This window comes from Osmerus mordax, chromosome 14, assembly GCF_038355195.1.
Source record: "Osmerus mordax isolate fOsmMor3 chromosome 14, fOsmMor3.pri, whole genome shotgun sequence".
Lineage (NCBI taxonomy): Eukaryota > Metazoa > Chordata > Actinopteri > Osmeriformes > Osmeridae > Osmerus > Osmerus mordax.
Genome location: NC_090063.1, coordinates 11,648,512 through 11,667,081, shown reverse-complemented (window position 1 = coordinate 11,667,081; position 18,570 = coordinate 11,648,512). Strand labels below are relative to the sequence as shown.

The window sequence follows — 18,570 nt, the reverse complement described above, 5'->3', positions numbered from 1 at the left end:
ACACATCGCACCGGCATCTTTTGCACACGCACACAGACACAGATGCACGCACGCACACAGACACACATACGCACACACGCAGAGACACACACACACAGACACACACATGCACAGAGACACGCACACAGACACACACACACCAAGCCCCAGCCGAGGCCCCCGCTGTCAGGACTCTCTCTGTGGCGTGGCGCTTTGCTCCCGTCTGCTGACAAGTCCCATTTTCCCTCCTGTCATCTCTGCCCTCCTCTCTTCCTCCCTCTCCTCCTCTCCATCCCTCCTGTCTTCCGAGAGCCGCTGCCCCAGAGAGAGGTCTGTACCTGGAGTGGTTTCAACAGCGAGCAGACCCCTTCTGACGGAGATAGGGAGAGGCAGGGCTGGCTGGCAGGCAGGCAGGCAGGGCCAGGCAGCGCTAGGGAACGGGTCTAGCGCTAGGGTCTCTTTGCTGTCAACACACACACAAACGCATAATGCATTCACACTCACCAACACACACACACATAGACAGACTCCAATACTTCTGTGACGGCTGAAGAGTTTCACATTATAACAATGTCTTCTTCAGTTTGCACTAATGACCTCGATGTGACCATTAATCACACTTAAAATAGGTGCAGTAGTTAAACTGTCATTGACTGGCTGAATAGCAAAGGTGACTTCTTGGGTATCCAATAAAAATTTGTCTCCTCCCTCCAGGCCAATCGCTGGATCCGCTCCAAAGAGACCAAGAATGGACTGAAGGTGATCAAGCTGACGGACTCGGGCTTCCTGCGGACACTGGAGAACGCCATACGTATGGGCATGCCCGTGCTGCTGGAGGAGGTCAGCGTCTGACGCCATTTTGTGTCAAGAGTCACTGCACTGCACATGGATCAGCCATTTTGGGGTCTTGAGTTCTTGCCCCCTCTGACCTCCCTTTTGTGTCCTGAGCCAGTAGGGTGGACCATGCTGCCTCTGACCTCCATGTTGTGTGTTATTGGGGTGTGGTCAGCTGAAGGAGACAGTGGACCATGCTGCCTCTGACCTCCATGTTGTGTGTTATTGGGGTGTGGTCAGCTGAAGGAGACAGTGGACCATGCTGCCTCTGATCTCCATGTTGTGTGTTATTGGGGTGTGGTCAGCTGAAGGAGACAGTGGACCATGCTGCATCTGACCTCCATGTTGTGTGTTATTGGGGTGTGGTCAGCTGAAGGAGACAGTGGACCATGCTGCCTCTGACCTCCATGTTGTGTGTTATTGGGGTGTGGTCAGCTGAAGGAGACAGTGGACCATGCTGCCTCTGATCTCCATGTTGTGTGTTATTGGGGTGTGGTCAGCTGAAGGAGACAGTGGACCATGCTGCCTCTGACCTCCATGTTGTGTGTTATTGGGGTGTGGTCAGCTGAAGGAGACAGTGGACCATGCTGCCTCTGATCTCCATGTTGTGTGTTATTGGGGTGTGGTCAGCTGAAGGAGACAGTGGACCATGCTGCCTCTGATCTCCATGTTGTGTGTTATTGGGGTGTGGTCAGCTGAAGGAGACAGTGGACCATGCTGCCTCTGACCTCCATGTTGTGTGTTATTGGGGTGTGGTCAGCTGAAGGAGACAGTGGACCCGGCCCTGGAGCCCATTCTGCTGAAGCAGACCTTCGTGTCGGGCGGGCGCACCCTCATCCGCCTGGGAGACTCCGACATCGACTACGACAAGAAGTTCAGGTTCTACATGACCACCAAGATGTCCAACCCCCACTACCTTCCTGAGGTCAGTCACCTGACACGTGACAGGTCAACCGCAACGCACTTTCTTGAATTCCTATTATGAAGTGTTATTTACTTGTATTAGTCATGGCCATTTCAAAATGAATGGGCCTAGATACATGTTGCTGTTTTCTTTTGACTCAGCATAATTTCTGTAGAGCCGTTCACAACACAAACACCCTGCACTGTTTGTTTGGCATAATTATCCCCTGGCTCTTTTGTTTGTCCTCTCCAAAATGGCCAAATTGAAAGGCAGTCTTTAAATAGGAAAAGGATTAATCCGATAATTATAGTTTGTTGTGTGAAAAAGGCACCTGTTTGAGAACAGCAGAATATCACCCAGGAAACTCCCTTTCGGCTCTCCCTCCAAGCCCACCACACACACACACACACACAAACAAACCCACACACACACCCTCCATGCCGTCTGTCATCAGCACTATATAAACTGAGTAGCGAAGAAAACTGGCATGGGCAACAGGATGATGGACGGGTGTGAAGCGATGCCCACATGCCACCGTGACAGCAGCGCCAGGCCCCCCTGGATCCCCCCGCCTAGGGGGGGCATCTGTGGCATGAGGAACACCCAACCCAGCCAGCTCTCAGGGGCCCCTGTGCCAGCCCCTTGTGCCAGCCCCAAGCCGCAGTCAAACAGAATGAATTTGTGGAGACGTCTTTGTCATGTCTCTTTACGCTCAGGTTTCCTCCACAGACATGGACAGGAAGTGTACATGCCTTCTGGAAACGTGTGCTCGTTTGGAAATGTTGAAGGACAGAAAGTAGAGGCCCCGGTTGGATAGGATGCATTAGAAAGGAGGAAGAGTGAGGTTGGAGGTTAGGTAAACCGATCCCGTTACCAGTCTGGGTTTTATTGTGGCTTTCAGGTGTGTATCAAGGTGACCATCATCAACTTTACTGTGACCAAATCTGGGCTGGAAGACCAGATTCTCAGGTATGCAGTTTCGACATACTTGAAACCACAGTTGAAACCGTGGTTGTGCAATGTGGCAAAGATGTAGTCTGATCTTGAGTGTGGTGGACGTCATCTCTTCATCTCTCTTATATATATATTCTTTTTTTAAATTATAAATCCCCTTAGTTAGACTTTGTAACTTTAGTATAGTTAGACCACGTATTTAAGTTTTAAGATTCCTAAATGTTTATGTATGCACCATCCTGCCAAAGTAAATTCCTTTCATGGCGTTTAAACCCTTTCTGATTCTGATTTCTGATTCAGATTCTCAAGCTTCTTGAGATTCTTAAGGTTGTGTTTAAGGGTTCAACTTGACCACTCTCCAATCTTTCTCCTTCCTAATGAGTCCTTGATTTCAAAAAACGTTGTGCATCCCGATGAATGTATGGCTCTGACCGTTTCTTCCCGCTGGCTTGGCGTTGCCGGGCGCTCCCCTCCCCCTCCAGTGACGTGGTGCGTCTGGAACGGCCAGACCTGGAGGAACAGAGGAACCAGCTGATCGTGCGCATCAACGCCGACCGCAACCAGCTGAAGGCCATCGAGGACCGCATCCTCAAGCTGCTGTTCCACTCCAAGGGCAACATCCTGGACAACCAGGAACTGGTGCAGACCCTCCAGGAGTCCAAGGTCAGGGGTCATGCCAGTGTTGTTCTCCTGTTCAGTTTCATTTAAGGATAGTAGGCTATCATTGTTTTGGTATGTCTCTCTTTACCTTCCTCTCCTCTCTGTCTCCCTGTTTTAACGGCATGTTTTTCTGGTGAGGATGTACCCAACAACAAAATGAAAAATGAGTGAAATGGAATGGAACTCCTCCCCCAGGTGACGTCAGAGGCCATCAAGCAGCGCCTGGAGGAGGCAGAGGCCACGGAGCTGATGATCAACGCCGCCAGGGAGCGCTACCGCCCCGTGGCCACGCGCGGCTCAGTCATGTACTTTGTCATCGCCAGCCTCTCTGAGATGGACCCCATGTACCAGTTCTCCCTCAAGTACTTCAAACAGGTGAGGACGGAAGGCTGGCCCAACCAGCGCTCAGTCCTATTCCCTCTGAACGAGGGGAACACGCCAGTTGTCTCGAGAGCACATCCTCCTCCTCTCTTCCTCCTGCCCTTCCTTTCCTTTCTTCCTTGCTCTGTCTCTCTGTCTCTCTCTCTGTCTCTCTCTTTGTCTGTCTCTATCTCTCTGTCTCTCACCCACCGACCCCTTCCACCACCTTCCTTCCCCCAACCCCAACTCCTCCAACTCTCTCTTACCTTCTCCCCTTCGTGCCCCAACTCCACTCCTTCTCCAGCTCTGTGACGGGTACACCCCTTCTTCTCTGTGTGTGTGTGTGTGTGTCCCAGCTGTTCAACAGCACCATCGAGGGCTCTGCTCTGAGCAGCGTGCTGGAGGAGCGCCTGCAGACCCTGCTGGATCAGACCCTGCTCTCTTCCTACACCAACGTGTCCCGCGGCCTGTTCGAGCAGCACAAGACCATCTACAGCTTCATGCTCTGCGTGGACATCATGAGGCAGCGCGGGGACGTCTCCGACGCCGAGTGGCAGCACTTCCTGAGAGGGGCGCCGCCCATCGATAAGGTCGGTCGGGATTGGTTGGCGGGGCGAGAGCCGGCTGTGAGGCTGGGATGTCACGGAGGTGGGTGGTTACAAGGCATGGGCGGGTCAGTGTTTCGTCTCCGAACCAATCGCTGAGATGGAGGTAGTGCAGTTTCACCGCTGACGAGGCTTGAGGCTGTACACGTCACAGCTGCACCGATTAGAAATACGGTCTCGGAGGCTTTCAGTATTCAGATTTCATGACCATCTATATTCTCGAACTGTCACACTCGGAAATTGCTTCCTCATTTCAGATTGGCTTCCGGCCACACAATACACCACATAACAATTCCCCCCTTGAGTGTCTCTCCGTGAAACCATATCCCCCCCCCCCCCCCCCCCTTCGAGGAATGGCAGCTTCGTCATTGGGTGTCTGCATATTGCTTGTCAGCTTCTTTGAAGCCTGGCTGCTTTTGAGAAACACCTCTAAGAGAATAAGAGAGAGAGAGAAAATGAGAAAGAAAGAATATGAGGGAATGAGAGAGAGGGGGAGAAATGGAAAACATCCATTAGAGAGAAACAGAATAAGAGAGAGAGAGAATGAGAAAGACAGAAAAATAAGAGAGAGAGGGGGGGAGAAATAGAAGACATCTATTATACAAGCCCCTGGCACTACGGCCAGCATGCTAATCACTTTTTTTTGGACTCCTTTACAATCACTTCCGATAAGAACATCCTGTTCTTCCCTGAATCAGATACGAGTCACATCCACAGACATGATGCAGCCGCTCTCTAATAACTACCTCCAGCCTTACGCTCCAGATCGGTGGGAGGGGGGGGGGGTGTTTGGTTAGTGACTTCTAGGAACGTCTGGTGACAAGATATCCTGGAATATTTACTAAGCCTATTTACCTTGCCCATGTAGTTCAGTTTTGTCTATAAAAAAATGTTTGTCTGTTAAAAGTCGGGCTGTTTATTTTCCATTGTATCCATCACGGGATCACTTAGCCGGTGAACAGGATCCCAAAGCTCTTAATGCTCTTCCATAAAGCATTTGTTTGTGTGGAGGAGACACGGGGGAGATGAATGATGAGTGAACCCTCCACGGAGCGTTCATCTGTGGTGGCTTTTATTCAGACCACGTCCTCTCCTCCCACTCTCCCACCCCTCTTTTCTCATCCCTACTCCATTCTTCACCTCCATTTCTCTCTCGACTCCTCCATCACTCCATACCTCCCCCTACCCGCCCTCCCCTACTTGTCCGTTCTCTCATCTGAGGAATCTGTGTCATGTTTTCCCGCCTTTTCTCTCTCTCTTTTTTCTTTACGTGCTCCATCACTGTTTGTCCTTGTTGTGGTTTCTCCACCCCTCTCCATCCCTCCATATATCGTGTCTCTCCTCCTCTCCATCTTTCTGTCCCCCTCCATGCCCCCCATTCCCCCATCTCTCCCTCTCCTCTTCCCTCCAACACTTTCTTCACCTCCATCCATCCCTCCTCCCTTACCTCCCCCCTCCCTCCTTCGCGGCCTCCCCCTTCCCTGCTCATGCCCCCCCATCACCTGTTCCTCTCCACCCCCTCCTGTCTCCAGCCAAGCCCAGCCAAGCCCAGCGTACCCTGGCTGTCTGACTTCACCTGGCAGGCCTGCTGTGAGCTGGAGGACACACTGCCAGTGTTCAGGGGAATCACCCAAGAGATCACTGCCACCCCCATCCACATCCAACTAGGTTGGGAAACACACACACACCAACGTGTCCATATGTACATCTAGAATCCAATGGCATTCTGCTTAAACAATGTAGATGAACGCCGTAATCATAATTTATATTGGGGGGGACCCCAATATGCAAATCTGGTCAAAATGTCCCCCCCGATATATTGATATACAAATATAAATGTGCTACGCTATGACAGGCAACCACACAAGCTGTCCGAAATTATCATTAAAAATGTAATTCGTCCCCCCCAATGTTGACTCCATGGCTACGGCCTTGATGTAGATACTGTATGCAGTGCATGGTTAACATCCAACTGACTCGAGGTGCATTTACAAAGACTAAGGTATGGTGACGCGCGGGCAAGACTACACAAAAGCTTGTTGGTTGGTTACCCCCCCCGCCCCCCTGTCCCCTTCCAGGGTGCCTGGACGCCCAGATCAACCCAGAGAGCTGGGAGGGCTACGTGGCAGACCTGCCCCCCCTGGGTCCTGAGCCCCCTGAGGGCCAGGAGCAGGCCGGGGAGGTCCGAGGCCACTGGAACGAGAGGCTGGGGGCCTTCCAGAAGCTGGTCCTCATTAAGAGCTTCATGGAGGAGAAGGTAGGAGATGGTGGCCCTGCTGATGTGTGGATGTGACTGTGTGTGTGTGTGTGTGTGTGTGGTATATGCCATGCGTTACGCTATGCTAATCCCCATTGAAACGCCACAGGTGGTGTTTGCGGTGACAGAGTTTGTGATCGTCAGCCTGGGGAAGCAGTTTGTGGAGAACCCCCCCGTGGACCTGGCCACCCTGTACAACGACATGTCCCCCTCCACCCCTCTGGTCTTCATCCTCAGCACGGGCTCCGACCCCATGGGCGCCTTCCAGCGCTTTGCCAAGGAGAGGGGCTGCCTGGACAGGTAGAGAGAGGAGAGAGAGGGGGAGGGAAGGAGGGAGATAGGGAGGAGGGAGATAATGGGAGGGAGGATGTTGGAGGTGGGAGTGAGAGAGAGGGAGATGGGACAGGGGACGGAGACAGGGAGGAGGAGGGTGTTGGAGGTAGGAGGAGGAGCCAGGGGGATAGGCAACTCCTTGGATGTCTTGTGCTCCAGTGCCAAGGCCTGACCCCCCCCCCCCCCCCCTCTCCCTCCTCTCTCCCCCAGGATTGAGTCCATATATCTGGGTCGGGGCCAGGGGCTGTCCCTTCTCTTTCCCTCCACTATTCCACAGGTTTGAGCCGATATCTCTAGACCAGTGCCAGGGTCTGACCCACCTCTCTCCCCCCAGGGTTGAGTCCATATCTCTGGGTCAGGGCCAGGGTCTGACCCACCTCTCTCCCCCCAGGGTTGAGTCCATATCTCTGGGTCAGGGCCAGGGTCTGACCCACCTCTCTCCCCCCAGGGTTGAGTCCATATCTCTGGGTCAGGGCCAGGGTCTGACCCACCTCTCTCCCCCCAGGGTTGAGTCCATATCTCTGGGTCAGGGCCAAGGCCCCATAGCGGAGAAGATGATCCGGGAGGCTCTGAAAACTGGCAACTGGATATTCCTCCAGAACTGCCATCTGGCTGTCTCCTGGATGTTGGCCATGGAGGAACTCATCAAGACCTTCACCGAACCTGGTACACACACACACAGACACACACACACTCTTTATTTACAAAGCCATTCAGGATCACTATTGTCAACCATGAGTCTTGTTTCAACCGTGAATAGACAATACTTTTTCCTTCATGGACTGTGTCAGGTGTGTGTGTTTCTGTGTATGTCGATATGGGTCAGGTGTGTGTGTTTCACTGTGTGTAGAAATGTGTCGTGTGTGTGTTTCTGTGTACGTAGATATGTGTCAGGTGTGTGTGTTTCTGTGTGAGGGCAGGTTAGGTAAGACCACAGTTAGATCAGTTAAGTAAGGTCACTGTGTGTGTGTGCGTGTGTGTTTGCGTGTGGTTGCACAGGTGTGGTCTCTGTTTGGCAGTTGAATCAGAGGTAACTTGGAGGATGTGTGCCAATTAGCATTTGGGCAGGGCTTAACAGTGTGTGTGTGTGTGTCCCTCACAGACACGTCCATCCATGATGACTTCCGCTTGTTCCTCAGCTCCATGCCCACCAAAGTGTTCCCTGTCACCGTGCTCCAGAACTCTGTCAAGGTAACACACACACACTCACACTGCATGACACATGCAGCATCTTTACAGTCCACCTCTCTCAGCTAGAGCTGTCGCTGGACTCTCAGGGCCTCATGTACGTACATTTGCAAACGTAGCGTTATTAGCGCCATGGCCAACACGCAGAAAGTGCACGCTGTGATGGTTCAGTTTGCGTCGTTAAACGTGCAATTGAATGGGCCTCCTTTTCTCTTTCTATCGTTGATCAGCCACCAGTCAAAACAGCGATGACTGTTTGAAATGATCCTGATGCCAATATTTGTAATGTAGCGAGGAGTTTGACAACTGCTGGAATGGAATGTGAACGCTGAGTCGGAGATTTGATGTAATCTTTGATTTCTTCCAGTAACTGTAATATTGCATGGCTGCTTAATCTGTAACGCGTAATGATTTTGTGTTCACTTTCAACGCAAAATAGAGGTGCGCTTTCACAGGCGGTTTTTGTACATACCACGGAATACATAGGTAGGCGCACTTTACGCATCCCCTCCCATCTCTTTATGGGAAACTCCCACTTTCCCCTTGACCCTCCCGTGAATGCATATGCATGACATGGCAAAGCGCAATGTGCCATTTTCAGTTCCCGCGACAGGCAGTCTGCGCTTTTCAGTGCGGCATGTTTGTACATACCTCGCCATGCTTTTACACGCACGATGCGAAACAAATACGCCTGAAGTATGTGCAAAAGCGTTAGTACATGAGGCCCTCAGAGTCTTGTGGGACACAGTCTCGTGTACTCCATCTTATAAGTCAAACAGGCCATGCAAAGTCATCCCTGCACACACGTCCTGTTTGTTCAATATTTGATGTCTGTGGACAACATGTACCATGCACTGCTTGTGGCAGTCTGATGGCGAAGAGACGGGGGGACGTGTGTGGGTGTGGGTGTGTGTGCACGCACCATTAATATTTAAACATAATGCGTCTGTGCAGTTCGTAGGCAAGATAATACATCACTAAAGAAGAATGCTTTCTTTTCCTCTCCATCTGTTTAAAGATGAGCACTTTTTAATATTCGCCTAATGTCTGTGTGTAATGGTCGGCTGCCCATAGGCTTTTGGAATGCTTTAACATCGTTACTCATCAAAAAGTTGTTTATATGTATGCGTCTTGTGAAATGTAATAGGTTTGGGTTCATGTTTTTCCCTGTAAAGTGTAAAGAGTCCAGCTTCTGCCTCACTTCCAGTTCATTACAGTTCGCTTTGCTGGCATGAATGCCTATATTGTGTGATGCTCTCTCTCCCTCTCTCTCTTTCCCTCTCTCTCCTCCCTCCCTCCCTCCCGCCAGGTGACCAACGAGCCTCCCAAAGGTCTCCGTGCCAACGTGCGGCGAGCCTTCACAGAGATTACCAGCAGCTTCTTTGAGGAGCACATCCTGGGGCGCAGGTGGAGGAAGATCATCTTCGGAGTCTGCTTCTTCCACGCCATCATCCAGGTCACACACACACAAGCACGCACACACACACACACACACACACAAGCACACACACACGAACACACACAGCTACTGCACATCACCAGCTGGAGTCACACATCAAACACACGCATCCAGGGATGTGCACACAGACTTTCCTGCACACACAAGCACACTTGTCACTCTTCAGACATACACATGTACAAAACATCAAGTACATTTTCAAAAGCCAAAACACACATGGAATATAACACGGTGTGCGTGTGTGTGTGTGTGTGTGTGTGTGTGTGTGCGCTACAGGAGAGAAAGAAGTTTGGCCCACTGGGCTGGAACATCCGCTATGATTTCACAGACAGCGACAGAGAGTGTGGCCTGCTCAACCTCAACCTGTACTGCCAGACAGGCAGTATCCCATGGGACGCTCTCGTCTACATCACTGGTACGCGTGTGTGTGTGTGTTTTACTGCAGGATGGAAGTACGTACTATACACTATGCTCATGTGTGTGTATGTGTTATTGAGTACATGTAACACTTTTTCAAATGCTTTGGAGTGTGTGTGCTTCTATGTGTATCCTCTCGTGTGTGTGTGTGTGTGTGTGTGTGTGTGTGTGTGTGTGTGTGTGTGTGTGTGTGTGTGTGTGTGTGTGTGTGTGTGTGTGTGTGTGTGTGTGTGTGTGTGTGTGTGTGTGTGTGTGTGTGTGTGTGTGTGTGTGTGTGTGTGTGTGTGTGTGTGTGTGTGTGTGTGTGTGAGAGTCGGGTAACCGTAGAGGTGATTAAAATTCCTGCAGCACACAAAATTCCTCACAAAAAATTCTTCAAACTTAATTCCACCAGAATCAGCAATCCTACTTCTTTTGAAAGGAAACGTCAGCTTCATCTGCGCTTTTCGCCCTTTTTCAATTACTCCTTCAAATGACTGCATTTCAATTTCATTCCTTTGAAACTCACACTTTTTCACAAATTGATAGTCTGCTGTTGTTTATCATGCGCAAGGATGTTTGTTTAATTCCTAATTTTCCGTCTGTATTTATGTTGGAAGAGGCTTTTTGTAGAGCTCAATTTGGACTCAAACCGAGCGTGATATTGGTTCTCTTCATGTGGGAACCGTACCCCTCTCTCTCTCCCTCTATCTCTCTCTTTCCATCCCTCCCTTTCTCTCTGAGGGATCGCCCAATGGGAAGGCCTGATTAGTGTTAAAAATCCCTTCCCTCTTTGCCTCCATCCCACCCTCCCCTCCACCCCCACCCCTCCTCCCCCCCACCCCCACCCTCCCCTACACGCCCACCCTCCCCTCCACCCCCACCCCTCCCCCCCACCCTCCACCCCCACCCTCACCCCCACCCTCCCCTCCACCCACACCCTCCCCTCCACCCCCACCCTCACACCCTCCCCCCCACCCCCAACCTCCCCTCCACCCCCACCCTCCCCCCCACCACCACCCTCCCCTCCACCCCCACCCTCACACCCTCCCCCCCACCACCACCCTCCCCTCCACCCCCACCCTCACACCCTCCCCCCCACCCCCAACCTCCCCTCCACCCCCACCCTCCCTTCCACCCACACCCTCACCTCCACCCAGGTGAGATCACGTACGGGGGCAGGGTGACGGACGCCTGGGACCAGCGCTGTCTCCGCACCATCCTCACAGGCTTCTTCTCCCCCGACACTCTGGAGGAGGGCTACACGTACTCTACATCAGGTGTGTGTGCGTGTGAGGGGGCTGAACACTACCCATTTGATCTGATATGCTGACGTGTGTGTGTGAGTTGGGGGGGGGGGGGGGGGGTTCCACAGGTATACTTTCTGACCAATAAATGTGTCCCCCCCCCAGGTATCTACTATGCTCCCGAGGCAGACAGCCTGAGTGACTACAGACAGTTCATCGAGAGCCTGCCCATCATTGACGACCCGGAGATATTCGGCATGCATGAGAACGCCAACCTGGCCTTCCAGGTCAGTCCTGTACTTTAGCTTTAGCTCAGTGGGCTAACTCTGTCTTTGTTGCTGGGGTAGTGTGGTAGACATATTTGCTGGTAATGAAAAAGATTGGGTGGCATGTTTGGCAACCAGACTACAAGACTGTATAATTTATTTTAAAAATCTGCCTTGAATTCTGTAGCCTGGAAATGGCCTCTCAAAAAATAGAAATGGTGTGTGCGTGTGTGTGTCCAGCGCCAAGAGACCATGACTCTGATCAACACCATCCTGGAGGTGCAGCCTCGCTCCTCCGCCAGGGGCGGAGCCAAAAGTAATGACGAGATTGTCCATGAGCTGGCAGACTCCATACTGGCCAAGATACCAGGTGAGAAAGACACACGCACACCATTTATAAACACATACGGACACCACACACCAAAACATCTCAAACTTGCACACTGTAATATTCTGTTTATTTGTGTGTGTGTGTGTGTGTGTGTGTGTGTGTGTTTAGAGCATCTGGACATGGAGGAGGCTACAGAGGTCCTATTTGTCCGGGACGCCAAAGGGCGTCTCAATTCCCTCACCACGGTCCTGGGCCAGGAAGTAGACCGCTTCAATAACCTGCTGAGGGTGCTCAGGGTGAGTCGGCAGGTCAGAGCTGGTCTCCATATTGGGCCAGGAAGTATGCCCAACCACCTTACCCAATGTGCTGTATGAAGTCCTCCTCATACGCATATCTTTGACAAATCTGATACCTCCCCTTCTCGCCTCACCTCTCCCCCCCCCCCCTCCCCACATCTTCACATCTTCCCTTCCCCCTCTCTCTCTCTCCCTCACCCTATGCCTCCTTCTCTCCATCCCTCCCTCTCTCTCTATCTCAGGTGTCTCTGTCCACGCTCCAGAAGGCCATAGCAGGTTTGGTGGTGATGTCAGAGGAGATGGAGAGAATCTACAACAGCTTCCTCAACAACCAGGTGCCTAACCACTGGGCCAGCTCCGCCTACCCCTCACTCAAACCCCTGGGCTCCTGGGTGAGAGACCTGGCTCTCAGGACCTCCTTCATACAGGTGAGATACACACACACATACACACTGCTGCGAGCACACATGAACTCTTGCACATTTCGACATCCATCCGGCAGAAAGCACACCTCCATAATATTTCAACACAAAGGCTATCTGTGTAGGCCAGACCAAAAACGCACAAACACTTTTGGTTTGATGTGAGGGGCAAAATCATTAGCTCAGATATGAAGAAGCTTTTAACGCATGGTGAGTTCATGATGTAGCCTCGGGGCGCCCTCGCCCACCCCTCATACACACACACACACACACACATAATCATGATGGAGGGTAGTGATTGGATGGTGTAATCAGATTTATGTTTAAGGATCAACAACAGAGAAACAAATGCGGACAGCTGCTACCTCTCTAGATCTCCCCCAGATCTCTTTCTCCTCCTCTCACTCTCTCTTTCTCCTCCTCCTAATCTCTCTCTCTCTCTCTCTTTTTCCATCTCTCTCTCTCCCTCTCTCTCTCTCTCTCTCTCTCTCTCTCTCTCTCTCTCTCTCTCTCTGTCTCTCTCTGTCTCTCTCTGTCTCTCTCTCTGTGCACTCGCTCTGTTGCCCCAGCCTGAAAGTGCTGTTCCATGCCACTGGTCTGAGCATGTTAGGCAATCCCCACATTTTCCTCACACCCACGTATAAATGGTTTGTAATGTACTAATGTGATGATCAGAATGCATATGTTAAATGTAGTCAAATATAAATCTCACTGTTTACTGTCCTTATATTTCAATCTCTTCATTTATAGCCACTGTGAGATGAAAGAGTATGACAAATGACCATGTAGACATATCATACCTTTCTTGATCACCATCACCACGTCTTTCTACAGAGTTGGATCACACTAGGTCCGCCCAGATCCTTTTGGATCTCTGGACTCTTCTTTCCTCAAGGATTCCTGACTGGTACACTCTCTATATGATAGAACTGTATACCCTTGTCTGAATCAAATCAAGGATTCTATATGGCATGCTCTGTTGGCAATCTTGCCTTATGTATTGTTTCTGTATACTCCAAAAAATTCAGATTCACATGTTGTGAAAACTTTACACGTGATTACTTGGTATGGACATTGAGTATGTTGGACCACTAGATAAATATGCCCATGCTGTTCCACCTCCCGGCCTGCAGGGGCACTGCAGAACCATGCCAGGAGCTACAACCTCCCCATCGACGAGCTCAACTTCCGCTTCAACCCGGTGCCCATCTACCGTGACCAGAACGCCGTCAACGAGGCCATGAGGACCCTCGCACCCGGGGCCGAGTTAGACATGGACGCCGAGGTAACTTACACTTCCGTCAACCCATCACAATTGTCAAGTTCCCAATTCCTTCGTCGTCCTGACAACCGCTACCCCGCCACTCTCCATCACCATAGTTGCCCGTGCCGAAAGACGGCGTGCTGGTGCACGGCATGTTCATGGACGCCAGCCGCTGGGACGACGTCAACATGTTGATTGAGGACGCCCTGCCGCGGGTCATGAATGCCACGCTGCCCGTCTTTCACTTTGAACCGCAGCAGAACTACGTCCCTGAGCCTGACCTCTACCACGCTCCACTGTACAAGACCTCAGCCAGGGCCGGCACTCTGTCCACTACAGGTAGAGTACGCACTACTAAGTATGCACTAGGTAGTACCCTAGCACAGTGGTCTTCAACCCTGGTCCTCAGGGCCTACTGTCCTGCGCCAATTCATTCCAATGAATGGTTGTCATCGGGCTCCTCCTGAACAAGATAATGACCCATTCGTTGGAATCAGGCGTGTTGGAAGAGGGAAACATGTAAAACATGCAGGACAGGGCGTCCTGGAGGACCAGGGTTGAAGATGACTGATCTAGAACATATAGGATAGTGTTCCCTGAGGACCAGGGTTGAAGATGACTGATCTAGAACATATAGGATAGTGTTCCCTGAGGACCAGGGTTGAAGACCACTGCTGCAGTGCACACTCTAGTACTCAGCCAGCGCTCCTCACCCGTCCTATCATGTGCTGTCTTCCTGCCAGGTCACTCCACCAACTTCGTGGTGACCGTGATGCTGCCGTCCAATCGGCCGAGCGACTACTGGATCTCTAAGGCCTCAGCACTGCTGTGCCAGCTCAATGAGTGACCCGTCTCAACGTCGAATACACACACACACACAGACAGACAAAGCACCCATTGTAAACAGACTGTCTGTCTCTCTCCACAATCCCCCAGCCCCACAGCAGTGATATATTATGCACTCTCTTGCTACTAACGTCCCCCTTAAACGTTATTTATATGGAGCTCACTAATGGGATTTTGTGTTTTTCCAACTTAATAAATGCAGTAGTATATGATCCCTGCTCTTGTGTGTGTTGCAGGTACAGTACTGTATACATAATAAATGATGTGTTCTAGGGGAACGTATGTCACAATCTAGTACAGAATGAGTTTGCAAAAACCTAGCCGCCAGAGCATAAACAGTCAACCTCATTCGCAACAAACAAGCGGGTTATCCTTCAGCATTTCCCAGTGCCGCTTAAAAAGTCACGTCTTTTTAAAGTGAACAGTACAGACTTTGTATTCCATTCTTCCACAGTGTAAACATCATATCTTCAGAAGAGGGCCTTTCTGACAGCCAGTAACTAAACCAACATCTGCCATGTTACAAGGTCTCGCCATGCTTTGTAACCTGAGAAAGAAGCGAAAACAGAGAAAGAGGGAGAAAGGGATGGAAGACGGTGTGGGGAATATAAATAGCCCTTAACGTAACGGCGGGATGTCTCGAGGAGAGATGTGGAGAGACAGAGAGAGGAGATCATCCGACTATGAAACGTTTTCCGTTGGAGCCCACACATCATTGGTCACTGTGTCACTTAGACCAAGCAGAGGGAGCACATCAAACATGCCTACAGGCCCGCCACTCCCACGGAGAGAACACACCAGAGAAACACACACACACACCGTTCCAGTGGTGTCGGGTGCAGCCAGATGATGAGCGGAGGAACCCCCCCCCCCAGCTGAATGGAGAGTGACTGACTCACAGATAGAGGACAGGCATTCAGACAGTCTATTCTGGCATGAGGAGCTTGAGCCTATTACAGAGTGGGGTTTACACACATCAATCTATTGGAAAGCTGTTAATTGATTGGATTGTCCAACCCTGGAAGTCCATTTGAGAGGGCTTTAAAGACAGGAGCCTCAGTTGGACGCGTACCCACTACGCTACACATTCACTCAATGGTTTGTCAGTCCTGAAGGCCAAAACACAAACCAAGCCTCAGAAATGATTTGGTTCTTAGATGTAGACCAACTCAGCAGGGGTAAAGTGGAGGTGCAGGGATGGTGCTTAGCAAACATAAATGCTATGAACACCTTAATTGAATCCAGCACAGTGCAAGTTGTGAAGTGCAGTACAAGTGGATTCATACCAGCAACCACTGTGTGTGAGAGAGACCTAAAGCAACCGCCAGTAAATACATGTAGAACTTCCAGCTGCTGTTACAAGATTCAGACCTCATAATCTTCTTCCCCTTATCAAATGCAGTTACCTGTTATTCCAAGGTTTTGCTGACATGCTAAGCTGGGTTCAAAAATGCTCTCTATCTTGAAGTTCTCTATCTGTGTCCTCATCGTAATGGAAAGTGAAAGTGGCTGTTAGATTTGAATTTAGTAGACGCTCTTATCCAGAGCGACTTACAGTAAGTACAGGGACATTTCCCAGAGGCAAGTAGGGTGAAGTGCCTTGCCCAAGGACACAATGTCATTAACCCTGCCGGGAATCGAACCGGCAACCTTCTGATTGGTAGCCTGATTCCCTAACCGCTCAGCCATCTGACCCCCATAGATCAGAGCAGAGTGACTATTGAGTGTCACTGCCATGGGTGGTGGAGATTTCACTTTCCAGCTCCTACTCATACAATTGAAATTGCAGCAATGATTGCATGTTATCATCTTATAATCGAAGCCTGTTGCATCATGGTAGTTGTAGTGATTAAAAGGATGGCTTAAGGCTGCCCCTTGGTGGTGTCAAGTGACACAAAACGTTTAACATAAAGTCGTTTTGAGTTAAATTGTGAACACATTCTGCCAGTTCTAACTCAAAATAAGTCTTACTTTAGCAAGATACTTTAGATCTCTGACAAAAAAAATCACTTTATTTAAAATAGAAATATAGTATAGTGGTAATTTATTGTTTTCTAAAAGGATAAAGATAACATTGAGTAGAGAAGCAGGAATCACGGTATAAAGTAAAATACAATATGCTTCACAAATTTAACAACACAATAACATTTCAGGTGCAAGTGTGGCCCTAGCAGCACCAAACAATGGGTGTCATTGTGACTTGGATAATAATATTAAAAAACACCAAACAAAATACGGTAAGAGTTAAAGGTTATTTACACATCTTCAATCTTGAATTTAGTTTCAAATAATATTTTAACAAATGGAAGAATAGTTAAAGTACATTGTCTGCATACACCAAAAAGTATATTGAATGTAATCATTTTAATTTCCACTTAGATACTGAATCTGGTGTATTGATTAAGACAGAGAAACCTGGAGTATTAATACCATTCATTGAGCAGTATCTTTTAAAGCACTGAACTATGGACCAGAAGCTTGTTTCACCGCACAAACAGAGCTTGTGTATCATCCACCTTTGGTTAGTGCAGTGGCAGCTATCTTTTGTTGAAACACCACAACAACACTCACCACAAAGCTATCACAGTGGAAAGGAGAACAAGGAACATAAGAATGGTATAAAATATCTACATGCTTAATTACATTGTTCACTCCATAACATAGGTAAATGTCCACTCACTGAAGCAATAGCATGTTAATATGATTCTCTAGGAAGGTGTACTTAAGGTTAGAAAGGCAGCTTCTTAACAGAAATATGGTCTTACAGTTTCACGTTCATACACAGGTACATTTGGTGGGCTTATCAATAACCAAGTAATATACTAATTACATATATGAATATACTGCTGAACCAAAACAGTTGTCCTTCTCATTTCCAAAGCCATGACATTTCAAGATGGCTGACAGTCTTTTTCACCTTTCCCATTTCATGCTCTTTAACATCGTCTGTGTTCCCTCTTCAGGACCAAAGGTTATGATGAATGTACTAAACTCCACTCACGGTTGGTCGGAGAACACAACAAGATCATCGTGTGTTACAGAACTTTGATGCAATCTGCTCATACTAAAGAGGATCAGTCAGTAAGTCTGATGTCACGGTGCAAGCGACAAGGTTGGAGACACAGTGTTATGTAAGGCATCTCTCTGTAATCGTCTCATGTCCTTTGCTTAGCAGGAGATTAGTTAAGGAATGTTTGCCTTCACAGAATATCATAGAAAACAACACAAAGCTGTTTGTACTACACATCATTTGTGTCCCTCGTTAAACCGCTACACAGACGTCTCTGTTTCAGACACGTCTTCCTCCTGTCCTCCCAAGAACAGGGTTTCACTTGTTTTATGAATTCGATTTTCTCGAATTTTTTCAGGTGTGTTATTCATGGAATAATAACTGTAAGAAAGATGTTTTACTGAGAAAAAAATCCACTGTCATATTCTGGGTCCATTAAGTCTTCTGTTATTGTTGCCAACTTGATTAATGTACTGAGAATGCCAATTATTAAAATAGACAACAAAGAGAGACAAAAAAAGAGAAAGGATAAAGACAGCACACAGAATAAAAGACAATGAACCTACACTCCATAGTACAGTGGTAATGTGTGGTCTGAGCGCTTTACTAGAAAAGAATGAAAATATTAAAATAAACACTCAAAACCATCTCCAAAAATGAAAAGCTCTGAAATCTGTGAAATATCTATTTAGTGTTGACAGTTAAACCGGTACTTAATGTGCATATTTCATAAGTTGGGGAAATAAGCATATGAAGGAAAGTGAGGAGGAAAAGGAGAGGGAAATAAATCAAACAAAATGACTTAGGACTGAATTTGGACAGATTCTGGAAGTGCTGAAGATGGGTGTTCATGAAACAACAAATTTGTGCATGGAAAGTGCATTAGTGAGTTTCAATTAGCTTCAAGAGCTACATAAGCCTGCACTGAGCCCTTACTGGGCAGCCATCTTTAGAGGACC

At 49.1% G+C, this 18,570-nt stretch overlaps 1 protein-coding gene across 1 annotated transcript in view; it reads left to right on the top strand.

Annotated features, from left to right (window-relative positions):
- Nucleotides 1-14,602, top strand: part of dnah6 (dynein, axonemal, heavy chain 6) — a 42,292-nt gene extending 27,690 nt beyond the window's left edge. Inside the window, exons 60-81 of the mRNA XM_067250315.1 lie at nucleotides 694-819; nucleotides 1,574-1,738; nucleotides 2,619-2,686; nucleotides 3,154-3,334; nucleotides 3,527-3,706; nucleotides 4,048-4,281; nucleotides 5,829-5,964; nucleotides 6,375-6,553; nucleotides 6,663-6,853; nucleotides 7,392-7,552; nucleotides 7,989-8,077; nucleotides 9,384-9,530; nucleotides 9,810-9,948; nucleotides 11,090-11,209; nucleotides 11,342-11,463; nucleotides 11,683-11,812; nucleotides 11,942-12,069; nucleotides 12,312-12,497; nucleotides 13,326-13,398; nucleotides 13,625-13,776; nucleotides 13,872-14,094; nucleotides 14,499-14,602. Of these exons, the coding sequence (XP_067106416.1) occupies nucleotides 694-819; nucleotides 1,574-1,738; nucleotides 2,619-2,686; nucleotides 3,154-3,334; nucleotides 3,527-3,706; nucleotides 4,048-4,281; nucleotides 5,829-5,964; nucleotides 6,375-6,553; nucleotides 6,663-6,853; nucleotides 7,392-7,552; nucleotides 7,989-8,077; nucleotides 9,384-9,530; nucleotides 9,810-9,948; nucleotides 11,090-11,209; nucleotides 11,342-11,463; nucleotides 11,683-11,812; nucleotides 11,942-12,069; nucleotides 12,312-12,497; nucleotides 13,326-13,398; nucleotides 13,625-13,776; nucleotides 13,872-14,094; nucleotides 14,499-14,602 (3,234 nt within the window). The remainder of the gene's footprint in view (nucleotides 1-693; nucleotides 820-1,573; nucleotides 1,739-2,618; nucleotides 2,687-3,153; nucleotides 3,335-3,526; nucleotides 3,707-4,047; nucleotides 4,282-5,828; nucleotides 5,965-6,374; nucleotides 6,554-6,662; nucleotides 6,854-7,391; nucleotides 7,553-7,988; nucleotides 8,078-9,383; nucleotides 9,531-9,809; nucleotides 9,949-11,089; nucleotides 11,210-11,341; nucleotides 11,464-11,682; nucleotides 11,813-11,941; nucleotides 12,070-12,311; nucleotides 12,498-13,325; nucleotides 13,399-13,624; nucleotides 13,777-13,871; nucleotides 14,095-14,498) is intronic.
- Nucleotides 14,603-18,570: the final 3,968 nt, after the last annotated feature.